At 47.4% G+C, this 13,847-nt stretch overlaps 1 protein-coding gene across 1 annotated transcript in view; it reads left to right on the top strand.

Annotated features, from left to right (window-relative positions):
* Positions 1 to 13,847, top strand: part of LOC106607757 (enoyl-[acyl-carrier-protein] reductase, mitochondrial) — a 14,622-nt gene continuing 775 nt past the window's right edge. Inside the window, exons 1-9 of the mRNA XM_014205065.3 lie at positions 1 to 585; positions 8,701 to 8,798; positions 10,675 to 10,806; positions 11,023 to 11,166; positions 11,357 to 11,459; positions 11,548 to 11,650; positions 11,751 to 11,824; positions 11,967 to 12,027; positions 12,153 to 12,225. Coding sequence (XP_014060540.2) covers positions 431 to 585; positions 8,701 to 8,798; positions 10,675 to 10,806; positions 11,023 to 11,166; positions 11,357 to 11,459; positions 11,548 to 11,650; positions 11,751 to 11,824; positions 11,967 to 12,027; positions 12,153 to 12,225 — 943 coding nt within the window. The 5' untranslated portion in view covers positions 1 to 430. The remainder of the gene's footprint in view (positions 586 to 8,700; positions 8,799 to 10,674; positions 10,807 to 11,022; positions 11,167 to 11,356; positions 11,460 to 11,547; positions 11,651 to 11,750; positions 11,825 to 11,966; positions 12,028 to 12,152; positions 12,226 to 13,847) is intronic.

A 13,847-nucleotide genomic window follows, 5' to 3' on the forward strand; every position in this document is an offset into this window, starting at 1 on the left:
GGGATTTGTGCCACAAATGCTAAAACGTTAGCAATTGGAAACCAAATCATACCTTGTACACAGACTTCTTACAGGGTAAGGAAACCAACTGGTAATTTTGTAATTTGGGTGAACTATCCCTTCAATTCAGCTCTATGAATGTCTTCCGTGCTATAACAACTTTACCTTTTCCCGACTTTCGTTCATATGAGCTGCATTGGGAATTTACGATTTTTAGAAGGCTGTTACACAATCATGGAGTATTTCGTTTCAGGGTCACCACCACAATGGAGATGAGATACTGGAAAACACATGCTTTATTCACCCTCCCAGTCTATCAGGACTGTCAGGTTTAAGGAAGTGAGATTACTGGGAGGCAGTGTACCATTAATGCCCAGTGTAGAAGTAGAATTGGTTCATCCATAGTGTGGCCTTTGCTGCATCAATCGTCATGAGGAGGCCTCTGTTCAGACTGACCCAGGAGAGAGTGCTGTCCTTGTGGCAGAGAGAGAGCAGAACCACCCTGGCCCCTGGTGCTCTACGGCAACTCCACTCCTGCTCAGCACTGGTCTACAGAAAGCACGGACATCAGTATGACACAGTCAGGTAAGGGATCACATGATGTTGTCATACCTGTGTGTCGATTGGAAAACATTTGAGAGGGAATTTGAGATGCTCACTGTGAAATGAAAATAGTTCTGCTCAAAACAGATCATTAAAAGGTTCTTGTTTCAAAGCTCTAAGCAAATGTTCAATTGACTAAGTACAGTACAACACACAAAATCATAGTCACTTTATCACCAAACCTTATCAGTATTTCATCTAGAAATACATGTTTCACATTGCAATACATGTTCATATAAAGTCATTGCTTTTCACAATGCAATGCTGACATTACTTTCAATATGATTGTCTTCTCATTTGTTAAAATACATTTTACTATTACTTAATCCTTAAAACTGAATTACTTCACTGTTTTTTTCTACTACAGATTGAGAACTACATAATGAAAATATACGTTTGTAAAGTATAAACATATAGTATGATATATACTGTAATGTACTATTATAATGACTTATGATTTTAATAGATGTACTCTGCTGTACAATTGAAAACAGCAGTAACTACACATTTGGTCAAATTTAGTTAAGACTGAAATCAGACTCAGTAGTGTCATTTTTATCTTGTGACCATTTATTTTATATTATTCATTTTTGTATGTTTTTTTCTTGTGACAAAAAGTGTCCTGGTTCAATTATATTCAGTTTCAGAGAAAATGGAGAGTCAAATTTGCAGTAACTACAAAATCCTAGTAAAAACCAAGGCAAATAGCAGTAAAAATAAATAAATACATGTACTGCACTCTGGCTTTGTTCCACTGTGTTTTGACTGCAGTTACTGCAGTTTGCCTTGGTTTTCTATCGGACTCCAAGTTCAGGCATCCCTGATCGTGACATACCTTCACACACAGCATGAGACAGCCAAGACAGATGGATGAACACGTTTAGATTTTAGTGCAGTTTCCATTTTTAAATTACACATTTAGTTGTTTAAGGTTGTAGTGGTATTGTTAGAGAGGATAAAGATAAAGATTTTTGTTCGGGCTCCAGGAAGGTATTAACCCTGCCGAAAGGAAAATAATAGGATAGATAGAGACCCACTACCAGACGCACACACATCTGCAGAAGAGACTGAGTGTAGCCTGCAGTGTTGCCAACTCCTCAGTAAGGAAAGTAGCTATTGGCTGTCCTAAAAGTCGCTAGAAGTCGCTAAATGAAGTCATCGCCTAATTTGCATAATTGGCCATGTGCATGTAATTGTGATGGACGCTGTAGGAGAGAGGAATAACGTCGTGGGAGAGACAAAAAGTGAGTAAAAAAACACCCTAAATATGTTTAGAACTACAAATGAGCAAGCTGCAGAGAGTGGCAACCACAGCGAATAAGAACCAGATATTTGAGGCCATACTCCTCCTTCAGCACTTTATGGACCCCATTGTTAATCCCCGTCATAACAGAGGCATTGTCAGTCCCTATCCCCAGGAGTTTCTATTTTTAAAGATAACACTTCTCGAGGAAAGCCACAACAGCACGGGCTATAGATTTGGCATCTCTTCCCTCCAACTCAACAAGCCCCAGAAATGTTGATACAATTGGCTGCTTGGTGTCACTAAAGTACCTTATCACAACCCCCAGGTACTTAGAAACACTTACATCCGTGGACTCATCGAGGAGGAGGCCGAAACGCTGGTCACCCACATCTGCGACCAACGTTTTCAGAAAGTATGGTGCTAGAACACCATTAATCATTTCTGTGCACTTTGTCCTGTGCATTTTGAAGTGGGTAGCAGCAGTGGAGTCTGAGAAAGGAACTCTACATGCTTCTCCACTGTGATCACATGCCAGCATGGAACAGTGTTCAGCGATAGCTAATGCGATAGCTAATGCCATGGTGGCCTCAGCCTCCAACTCAATCATAAAGTTTGCAGATGACACAACAGTGGTAGGCCTATTTACCAACAATGACGAGACAGCCTACATGGAGGAGGTGAGGGCCCTGGTGGAGTGCTGCCAGGAAAATAACCTCTCCATCAATGTCAACAAAACGAAGGAGCTGATCGTGGACTTCAGGAGACAGCAGAGGGAGCACACCCCCCATCCCACATCAACGGGGCCCAGTGGAGAGGGTGAAAAGCTTAAAGTTCCTCGGCGTGCACATCACTGACAACCTGAAATGGTTTCTCTATACAGACAATAGCGCCTCTTCAACCTCAGGAGGATGAAGAGATGTGGCTTGGCCCCCAAGACTCTCACAAACTTCTACAGATGCACCATCGCGAGCATCCTGTCGGGCTGTATCACCGCCTGGTACGGCAACTGCACCGTCCACAACCGCAGGGCTCTCCAGAAGGTGGTGTGGTCAGCCCAACGCATCACCAGGGAGACACTGCCTGCCCTCCAGGACATCTACAGCACCCGGTGTCACAGAAAGGCCAAGAAGATCATCAAGGACCTCAGCCACCCGAGCCACAGCCTGTTCACCCCGCTTCCATCTGAAAGGCGGAGACAGTATATGTACACTAAAGCTGGGACCGAGAGACTGAAAAACAGCTTCTATCTCCAGTTAAATAGTCACCACCAGCCGGCCTCTGACCAGTACCCTGCCCTGAACTTTAGTCACTGTTACTAAACGGCTACAACCCGGTACTCAACCCTGCACCTTAGAGACTGCTGCCCTATGTACATAGTCATTGAACATTGGTCACTTTAATAATGTTTACCTACTGTTTTACCCACTTCATATGTACACTGGGTGAACAAAACTTTAGGAAAAACTTTCCATGACATAGACTGACCAGGTGAATCCATGCGAAAGCTATGATCCCTTATTGATGTCAGCTGTTAAATCCACTTCAATCAATCAATCAATCAAATGTATTTATAAAGCTTTTTACATCAACCGATTGTCACAAAGATCGTGTACAGAACCCAGCCTAAAACCCCAAAGTGCAAGCAATGCAAATGTAGAAGCACGGTGGCTAGGAAAATCCTAAAGAGGAACCAGGTTCTGAGGGGTGGCCTGTCCTCTTCTGGCTGTGCCGGTGGAGATTATAAGAGTACATGGCCATTAAGGCCAGATCCTTCATCAAGATGTCAAGAGAGGTTATTTTCAAACGTTCATAGAACTAGCATGGTCAAATAATAATCACAGTGGTTATAGAGGGTGCAACAGGCCAGCACTTCAGTAGTAAATATCAGTTGGCTTTTCATAGCCAAGCATGTAGGGAGGGAGGGAGGGAGGGAGGGAGGGAGGGAGGGAGGGAGGGAGGGAGGGAGGGAGGGAGGGAGGGAGGGAGGGAGGGAGGGAGGGAGGGAGGGAGGGAGGGAGGGAGGGAGGGAGGGAGGGAGAGAATAGGGTAGCACATCCGGTGAAAAGGACAGGGTTCCATAACCGCAGGCAGAACAGTAGAAACTGGATCAGCAGCACGACAAGGTGGACTGGGGATGGGGACAGCCAGGAGTCATCAGGCCAGGTAGTCCTGAGGCATGGTCCTAGGGCTCAGCTCCTCCGGGAGGAGTGAGAGAGAGATGGGGGAATTAGAGGGCTATTACTTAAGATCACACAGGACACCAGATAATACAGGAGAAAAACACCAGATAGGACAGAATGACTGTAGCCCTCAGGCACATAGACAATTGGAACATAGATGCTGGAGACTGAGACAGGGGGGTCGGGGGACACTGTGGCCCTGTCTGAAGATACCCCTGGATAGGGCCAACCAGGCAGGATAAAACCCCACTCACTTTGTCAAAGTATAACCCCCACAACACCAGAGGGATATCAACAGACCACAAACTTACTACCATGAGACGAGGCAGAGAAGATCTCCCCCACCACACGAGCCCAAGGGGGCACAAGACCGGACAGGAAGATAACATCAGTGGCTCAACCCACTCAAGTCGAGTTTGCCTTGCCCCCCAAAAGATTCCCAGGTGCATAAACATTGAGAATATTTACTGTAATGTCGATGAGAGCCTATGGCCAAATTTTCCAAGGCCTCCCATGTCTCCTCCGCGCGCCTGAATCAGTCGTCCACCGCAGGAGCCTCGGTCTGACCCTGATGCCACGGCGCCAGAACCGGCTGGTACCCCAATACGCACTGTAAGGGGGAGAGGTTAGTGGAGGAGTGGCGAAGCGAGTTCTGCACCATCTCGGCCCAGGGCACGAGCGCCGCCCACTCCCCCGGCCGGTCCTGGCAATAGGACCACAGAAACCTGCTCACATCCTGGTTGACTCTCTCTACCTGCCCGTTACTCTCGGGGTGAAAACCCGAGGTGAGGCTGATCGAGACCCCAGATGTTCCATGAACGCCTTCCAGACTCTCGACGTAAACTGGGTACCCCGATCAGACACTATATCCTCATGCACCCCGTAGTGCCGGAAGACGTGAGTAAACAGGGCTTCTTCAGTCTGTAGGGTCGTAGGAAGACCGGGCAGAGGGAGGACACGACAGGACCTAGAGAAATGATCCACAACGACCAGGATTGAAAGAGGAAGATCGGTTAGGAAATCCACTGACAGGTGTGACCAAGGTCGTTGTGGAACGGGTAAGGCATGTAGCTTACCTCTGGGCAGGTATCTCGGAGCCTTACACTGGGCACACACCGAGCAGGAGGAAACATAAACCCTCACGTCCTTTGCCAAGGTGGGCCACCAGTACTTCCCAGTCAGACAGCGCACCGTCCGACCGATCCCCGGATGACCAGAGGAGGGTGACGTGTGGGCCCATAGATCAACTGGTCACGGACAGCAGATGGAACATACATACGACCAAAGGGACACTGGAGGGGAGCGGGCTCTGTACGCAACGCCTGCTCAATGTCCGCATCCAGCTCCCACATGACCGACGCTACCAGGCAGGAGGCCGGGAGAATGGGGAGTCTGATCCAAGGGCCGCTCCTCTGTGTCATACAGTGCGTCTGCCTTCATATTCTGGGAACCTGGTCTGTAGCACAGGGTAAACACAAAACGGATAAAGAACATGGCCCACCTTGCCTGACAAGGATTCAGTCTCCTCGCTGCCCGGATGTACTCCAGGTTGCGGTGGTCAGTCCAGATGAGGAAAGGGTGTTTAGCCCCCTCAAGCCAATGTCTCCATGCCTTCAACGCTTTAACCACAGCCAACAACTCCCGGTCCCCCACATCATAGTTACGTTCCGCCGGGCTGAGCTTCTTCGAGAAGAAGGCACTGGGGCTGAGTTTCGGTGGCGTACCCGAGCCCTGTGAGAGCACGGCTCCTATCCCAGCCTCGGACGTGTCCACCTCCACTATGAATGCCAAAGAGGGATCCGGATGGGCCAGCACGGGAGCCAAAGTAAACAGAGCTCTTAGCTGCCCAAAAGCACTGTCCGCCTCAGCCGACCACTGCAACCGTACAGGACCCCCCTTCAGCAGTGAGGTAATGGGAGTAGCCACCTGGCCAAAACCCCGGATAAATCTCCGGTAGTAATTGGCAAACCCTAAAAATCACTGCACCTCCTTTACTGTGGTGGGAGTCGGCCAATTACGCACGGCTGCAAAGCGGTCACTCTCAATCTCCACCCCTGATGTGGAAATGCAATACCCTAGGAAGGAGACGGCCTGCTGAAAGAACAGGCATTTCTTGGCCTTGACGTACAGGTCATGCTCCAACAGTCGTCCAAGTACCCTGCACAACAAGGACACATGCTCGGCGCGTGTAGCGAAGTATATCAGAATGTCATCGGTTTACACCACTACACCCTGCCCGTGCAGGTCCCTGAAAATCTTGTCTACAAAGGATTGGAAAACTGATGGAGCATTCATCAACCCGTACGGCATGACGAGGTACTCATAATGCCCTGTGGTGGTACTAAACGCTGTCTTCCACTCGTCTCCCTCCCGGATACGCACCAGGTTATACGCACTCCTGAGATCCAGTTTACTGAAGAAGCGCGCCCCATGCATTGACTCAATCGCCATGGTGATAAGAGGTAGCGGGTAACTGTACCTCACCGTGACTTGATTGAGACCTCTATAGTCAATGCACGGGCGCAGACCTCCATCCTTCTTCTTCACAAAAAAGAAACTCAAGGAGGCGGGTGAAGTGGAGGACCGAATGTACCCCTGACGCAGGGATTCAGAGACATATGTCTCCATAGCCACCGTCTCCGCTTGCGACAGGGGATACACGTGACTCCTGGGAAGCGCAGCGTCTGCCAGGAGATTTATCGCACAATCCCCCCGTCGATGAGGTGGTACTTGAGTCGCCTTTTTTTACGGAAGGCGAGAGCCAAATCGGCATATTCTGGGGGGATGCGCACGGTGGAGACCTGGTCTGGACTTTCCACTGTGGTAGCACCAACGGAAACCCCTACACACCTCCCCAAGCACTCTCGCGACCACCCCATGAGAGCCCTCTGTTGCCAGGAAATGGTGGGGTTATGATGAGCCAACCAGGGAAGGCCTAGTACCATGGGAAACGCAGGAGAGTCAATGAGGAAGAAAACTGATTCTCTCCTCATGACCCCTGATTAGCCCGGACCCTAATGGTTGACTATCCACAGCGTGTACCGGGAAAGGTCTAACTACAGGAATAATGGGGATCCCTAAACTAAGGGCTAACACTCTGTCTATAAAATTCCCAGCTGCTCCTGAATCGACGAGCGCCTTATGCTGGGAATGCGGGGAAAACTCAGGGAAACAAACAGGTACAAACAGGTGGTCAACAGAGGACTCTGGATGAGTGTGGTGACGCCAGAGTGCCCTGCCTGCTGCCTCGACTCCCAGAGGGACCGACACGGCACTGACCGACAGTGTGCTCTCTGCGGCCACAGATGGTGCACGTGATGGCCCCTCCTCCAGCCTCCCTACGCGCATCCCCTCCCAACTCCATGGGCACCGGAGCGGGGGTGCTGGAAGATGGAACCGACAGAGCCCCCTCTGGACGTCTGCGGGTGACCAGCAGATTATCCAACCGGATGAACAAATCCACCAGTTGGTCAAAGGTGATGGTGGCATCCCTGCAGGCCAGCTCACGTCGGACATCCTCACGCAGGCTGCATCGATAGTGGTCGATGAGGGCCCTGTCATTCCAGCCTGTTCCGGCGGCCAAGGTCCGGAATTCCAGGGCGAACTCCTGGGCGCTCCTCGTCCCCTGCTTTAAATGGAAGAGCCGTTCCATTTAACTCCTTGAAGTGGTCCAATGCCGCGTCACCTTCTCCCCACACGGTGTTTGCCCACTCCAGAGCTCTCCCCGAAAGGCATGAGACGAGGGCGGACACTCTCTCCCTTCCCGAGGGAGCTGGGTGAACGGTGGCCAGGTAGAGGTCCAGTTGTAACAGGAACCTCTGGCACTGTGCTGCCGTCCCATCATACTCCCTGGGAAGGGAGAGACGCATCCCACTGGGACTCGCTCCGGCCGGGACGGGTAGAGGTAACCCCGGTTGCGCTGGTCGAGGCACTGGAGAGACTTCCTGTCTCTCCCAGCGGTCCATGGTCTGGACAACGCGATCCATCATGGCACCAAGATGATGTAACATTGCAGAGTGTTCCTGGACGCACTCCTCGACTCCTCTAACCGGGGTACCTGCTCCTGCTGACTCCATGGTAGGTGTGAAATTCTGTTAAGGGTGTGTACTGGAGGCGAAGTCAGGTGCAGGAGAGCAGAGTGTAGTTAACAGGCGCACTTTTTATTCCGGTTCAAACGAAAGCACATAAGTACATATAACGTGCCCAAAACACGGAACATAAACAAAAGTCTGGCGTGTAACAATACCCACATAACATCAAAACAATTTCACACAAAGACATGGAGGGGAACAGAGGACTAAATACATTCAGTGTGATTAGGGAATGAAAACCAGGTGTGTGTGGAACAAGACAAAACAAATGGGAATATGAAAAATGGAGAGGCGATGTCTAGAAGGCCGGTGACGTCGATCGCCGAACGCCGCCCGAACAGGGAGAGGAGCCGACTTCGGCGGAAGTCGTGACAAAAATAGCCCCAAAGCGAATTGAAAAATATATAAAAAGATTGTCAAAGACATTATGGCCATGTGCTGTTTCTCCAGTTTTAACTCTTTATCATTGCTACCTAACTGTAGCTGGAAACGTTTCCTCAATATGAATAAAGAAACACATAAACATCAATGTGGATGGCAATTTCTAATTTACATGATTGTGTTATTGTCCATATAATAGAATGGAGGAGATGTCCTTGCCAGCCCTGGGTCAACACAGTGTCAGACTGAGGATGTTGGCAGCACCAGTGAATCCAGCTGATATTAACATGCTACAAGGTAACATTCATACTGCATGAATCAATAGTACATGATAGATCAGTTAATCGAGACTGTATCTTTAAGATATTTGGTAACACTTCATAATAACTAAGAATAAAGCATGTAGAGGTGGTTGAACAGGACTAGGGTTACATTAGGCTTATGTAAACATCCCGGTTCAACCCCAGCCTCAACCCTAACCCTAGCTTCATGTCCACATATAGGTTCAACTCTAACCCCAGCCTCAACCACAACCCTAACCCTAGCTTCATGTCCACATACAGGTTCAACCCTAACCCCAGCCTCAACTACAACCCTAACCCTAGCTTCATGTCCACATACAGGTTCAACCCTAACCCAAGCCTCAACCACAACCCTAACCCTAGCTTCATGTCCACATACAGGTTCAACCCTAACCCCAGCCTCAACCACAACCCTAACCCTAGCTTCATGTCCACATACAGGTTCAACCCTAACCCAAGCCTCAACCATAACCCTAACCCTAGCTTCATGTCCATGTCATGGTTCAACCCTAACCCCAGCCTTAACCACAACCCTAACCCCAGCCTCAACCACAACCCTAACTCCAGCCTCAACTACAACCCTAACCCCAGCCTCAACCACAACCCTAACTCCAGCCTCAACTACAACCCTAACCCCAGCCTCAACCACAACCCTAACCCCAGCCTCAACCACAACCCTAACTCCAACCACAACCCTAACCCCAGCCTCAACCACAACCCTAACTACAACCTCAACCACAACCGTAACCCTAGCTTCATGTCCACATCCCATTAAACCCTAACCCCAGCCTCAACCACAACCCTAACCCTAGCTTCATGTCCATGTCCCAGTTCAACGCTAACCCCAGCCTCAACCACAACACTAACCCTACCTTCATGTCAACATTCCAGTTCATCCCTAACCCCAGTCTCAACCACAACCCTAACCCTAGCTTCATGTCCACATCCCGGTTCAACCCTAACCCCAGCCTCAACCACAACCCTAACCCTAGCTTCATGTCCACATCCCGGTTCAACCCTAACCCCAGCCTTAACCACAACCCTAACCCCAGCCTCAACCACAACCCTAACTCCAGCCTCAACTACAACCCTAACCCCAGCCTCAACCACAACCCTAACTCCAGCCTCAACTACAACCCTAACCCCAGCCTCAACCACAACCCTAACCCCAGCCTCAACCACAACCCTAACTCCAACCACAACCCTAACCCCAGCCTCAACCACAACCCTAACTACAACCTCAACCACAACCGTAACCCTAGCTTCATGTCCACATCCCATTAAACCCTAACCCCAGCCTCAACCACAACCCTAACCCTAGCTTCATGTCCATGTCCCAGTTCAACCCTAACCCCAGCCTCAACCACAACCCTAACCCTACCTTCATGTTGAGATCCCGGTTCAACGCTAACCCCAGCCTCAACCACAACACTAACCCTACCTTCATGTCAACATTCCAGTTCATCCCTAACCCCAGCCTCAACCACAACCCTAACCCTAGCTTCATGTCCACATCCCGGTTCAACCCTAACCCCAGCCTCAACCACAACCCTAACCCTAGCTTCATGTCCACATCCCGGTTCAACCCTAACCCCAGCCTCAACCACAACCCTAACCCTAGCTTCATGTCCACATCCCGGTTCAACCCTAACCCCAGCCTCAACTACAACCCTAACCCTAAATTTGGCATAACCTTGGTTTATCCTACTTTTCCTTTTGCACCCATAAGGTGCTGGAGTCTAGCTCCGGTTACCTCGTGTTACCATAGATTCTCTCTAGACATTCAGTTCGCCTCCCACTGCTGTTGCCTTGGGGTCGGGTTTTCAAGACTACACAGGGTATAAAACAGTTATTTGCATTGTAATCCACAGGCACATACCCAATCCTTCCAGTGTTTCCTGCTGTGGGTGGGAATGAGGGAGTGGGGGAGGTGGTGGAGGTTGGTAGGAAGGTCACCTCTCTGAGACCAGGAGACTGGGCCATACCATGGGATGCCGGCTTTGGTGAGAAAACAGTACATCAGTACTACAGTACATTCCTCTTCTGTCTGTAAAACCACAGTGGTGGGAGGGCCATGTGGATACCTTTGGTTTTCCCCTGACCAAGACCTAGTGATAAGAAATGACTGAGACAAGAGTCTCAAACTACTTGTTGTATTTGTGTTGTGGGACATGACATCATCATTGTGAGACAGCGTTTGGGTGGGGTTCTGTTTAAAGGTACATGGAGGACAGAGGCAGTGTGTGAGGCTGATGACCTTCTCCAGGTCCCCAAGGACATCCCTCTGCTGGGGGCTGCTACCATTGGGGTGAACCCCTGCACTGCCTACAGGATGCTGCAGGACTTTGTTACACTCAAACCAGGTAGACAACAGTAGTTCGATAAACATTATTTCTGTGGGACACTGTCATTTTGGTCCATTTTTGTTGCCTGTACAAGCTACTGTTACTCAAGTGTGAAACTTTTGATGAAATGGTGCTTTATAAGCAGTAAACAAGTATTAACTCATGAATAAATAATTACTTCATTCAATCATTTATTCATTGTCTGCAGGGGCCACTGTGATACAGAATGGATCCAACAGTGCAGTGGGTCAGGCTGTCATTCAAATAGCCGCTGCCTTGGGGGTGAAGACCATCAACGTCATCAGAGACAGGTGGGGACTCTGTCTAGTATCGACCCAGAACATAACAATAGTATTCATATTCAAATTCAATGAGTACATTTTTCATGTTTTCTCTCAGACCCAATAGACAAGAGTTGGAGGAGGAACTAAAATCGATGGGAGCTGATTTTGTTATCACTGAAGAAGAGCTGCAATGTCTGGGTCTGGATAACGTAATTCAGGTAAGAGAATAGATACACCATCGAATGTATGATGAGATTAGAGGTATTGGCTTCTTTCCAACAGTCAATTGTAGACTACACTAATGAATTGCCATTTTAGGAGCTCCCAAAGCCCATCCTGGGTTTGAACTGTGTGGGAGGCCGGAGTGGTGGACTTGTCCTCTCTAGTCTTTGGTAGGTTTCTGAGGGGGGTTTCTAGCCAAAATCTTTACTGCAACATGGTCTGCATAAATAATGTAATCCATCATGTTAATTTAGGCTTTGAAAGGACTGATTCTCTGTGAAAGCTAATCCCTCTTTTTGAATGCCCTCACAGTGATGGGGCAACATTAGTGACATATGGTGGGATGGCCAAAAAGCCTCTCCAGATTCCAGCTGTGAGTTCATATTTCTTGTTCAACATAATCGCAAATGATTCTCAGATTGCACTGTAAATTGCACCATATGTAACCTTGCTGACAGCACATTCTTGACATTTCTGTTTTCTTTGACTCTCGAAAAGAAATCACTCATTTTTAAGAATATAACATTACAAGGATTCTGGATGACGCAGTGGAAAAGAAGCAACAGTAAAGGTAAAGTTTCTGCACAAAGCTCACTCACTTTAACCTTCTAGTGTACACTTTATCCAACTTTCAAAGACTGAATCATGTCGCCATGTGGAAAATAATCATGAAAAACAAATAAGAATCTTGTGTGGCAGAAGAAAATAATGATTACAAAAATCGAATAATGAATGTAATTAAATAGTATCTGGTAAGATTTTGTATATTTGTCCATATATGTCAATGGTGTAATTGTATATGTGTTGACTTACAGTATATTCCTTATATGACATACACAATTGAATACATGATTGTGACATATTTGAGGCAGAATATATGAATTATATCAGTCATCTATGAATTTTATAATAAAAGTGTGTATGTTCTGACAATATAACCTCGACAAAATGAATTATTTCTATATAGGTTTCACATTGTTTTTATAAGTCAAAAACATGAGCATTACTATACATTTTCAGGTTTGAGTTTTCATGGTTGAGGCTGGGCAGCACCACCTACTGGACAGTTGATTTATATATAGCTATGCCTTTGGTCTTCCATTCATGGTTTTAACCAAAGACAGCCTAACTTTGATATTTGTCACTAGCTAGGTTTCCATCCAATTTGCAACAGATTTTCATGCGAACATTCAAAAATCTCTCTAAAACAATATGCGCATTTTTGCACCACATCAAACTGACTTTTTTTGTGGATAAAATGCGGTGCGTGATGACGTAGTGCACATAAAAATAACTTTTGCTGTTAAATTCCCATGTACCAAATGAAAAATACTTTTTAAATGGGTTTCGCATCGCATTTTTAACTAAACTGATGGTTTTGTCACAAAAGTTGTTGCGTTATATAGCGAATATACCCACTCCGGTCTTGGTACCTGCGCTCTAGCCAACAGCTTGCAGATACAGTGCGGGAAGGCTACCTACATTGAGAATATTATGGATAAGAGCGATATTATTTGTATTTATAAAACGGTAGTCAAGCACCGATCATCATGTCACCAGAATAAAACCCTGGATATTTATTGGAAAGGAGCATCAATCTCATGATTTATTTAATCTGATCCTAATAAACTGCATGTTTTCCCGAGTCGTAGTGGGAGGACCACAGAACATATCCTCGCGTGGCTTCAAGTTTAATTCGATATGATGGTTATTATATCAATATAGGCGTTTCCACCGCCATTTTTCGCATAATTGATTTGACCAACACAAAAAGATCCCATCATGTCGAACGAACAAATTGTCGGCGTTTATAAAATTGTACCGGCATTTCATGTGTCCATCAGCCCGGTCGTGACTTTTTTCATGTGTCAGGGATCTCCACTTAATAACGAAATTGATTCACTGCTTCTATAGAAGTAATTCCTCCTTCTCCTCCCCCTCTTTAGCTCTCTACTCCTCATCCTCCTCTCCTTCTTCAACCAACTCCATCCTCTCCCTTTCCACCTACTCATGGCAGACTTTCTTTCTTCAATAAGTGATGTGAGACAGTGTATGTCCTATGTATGAGACCTTAGAAGGCTTAGCTTGTCTCTTATGTTTGCATAAACAACACATGCAACATTTCTGTTATGTCTAAATGTTAACCAATGATATGTCCGATATTACAAGAACCTATGAATCTTCTCAGTGTAT

Source organism: Salmo salar, chromosome 06 (assembly GCF_965601325.2).
Source record: "Salmo salar chromosome 06, fSalSal1, whole genome shotgun sequence".
Lineage (NCBI taxonomy): Eukaryota > Metazoa > Chordata > Actinopteri > Salmoniformes > Salmonidae > Salmo > Salmo salar.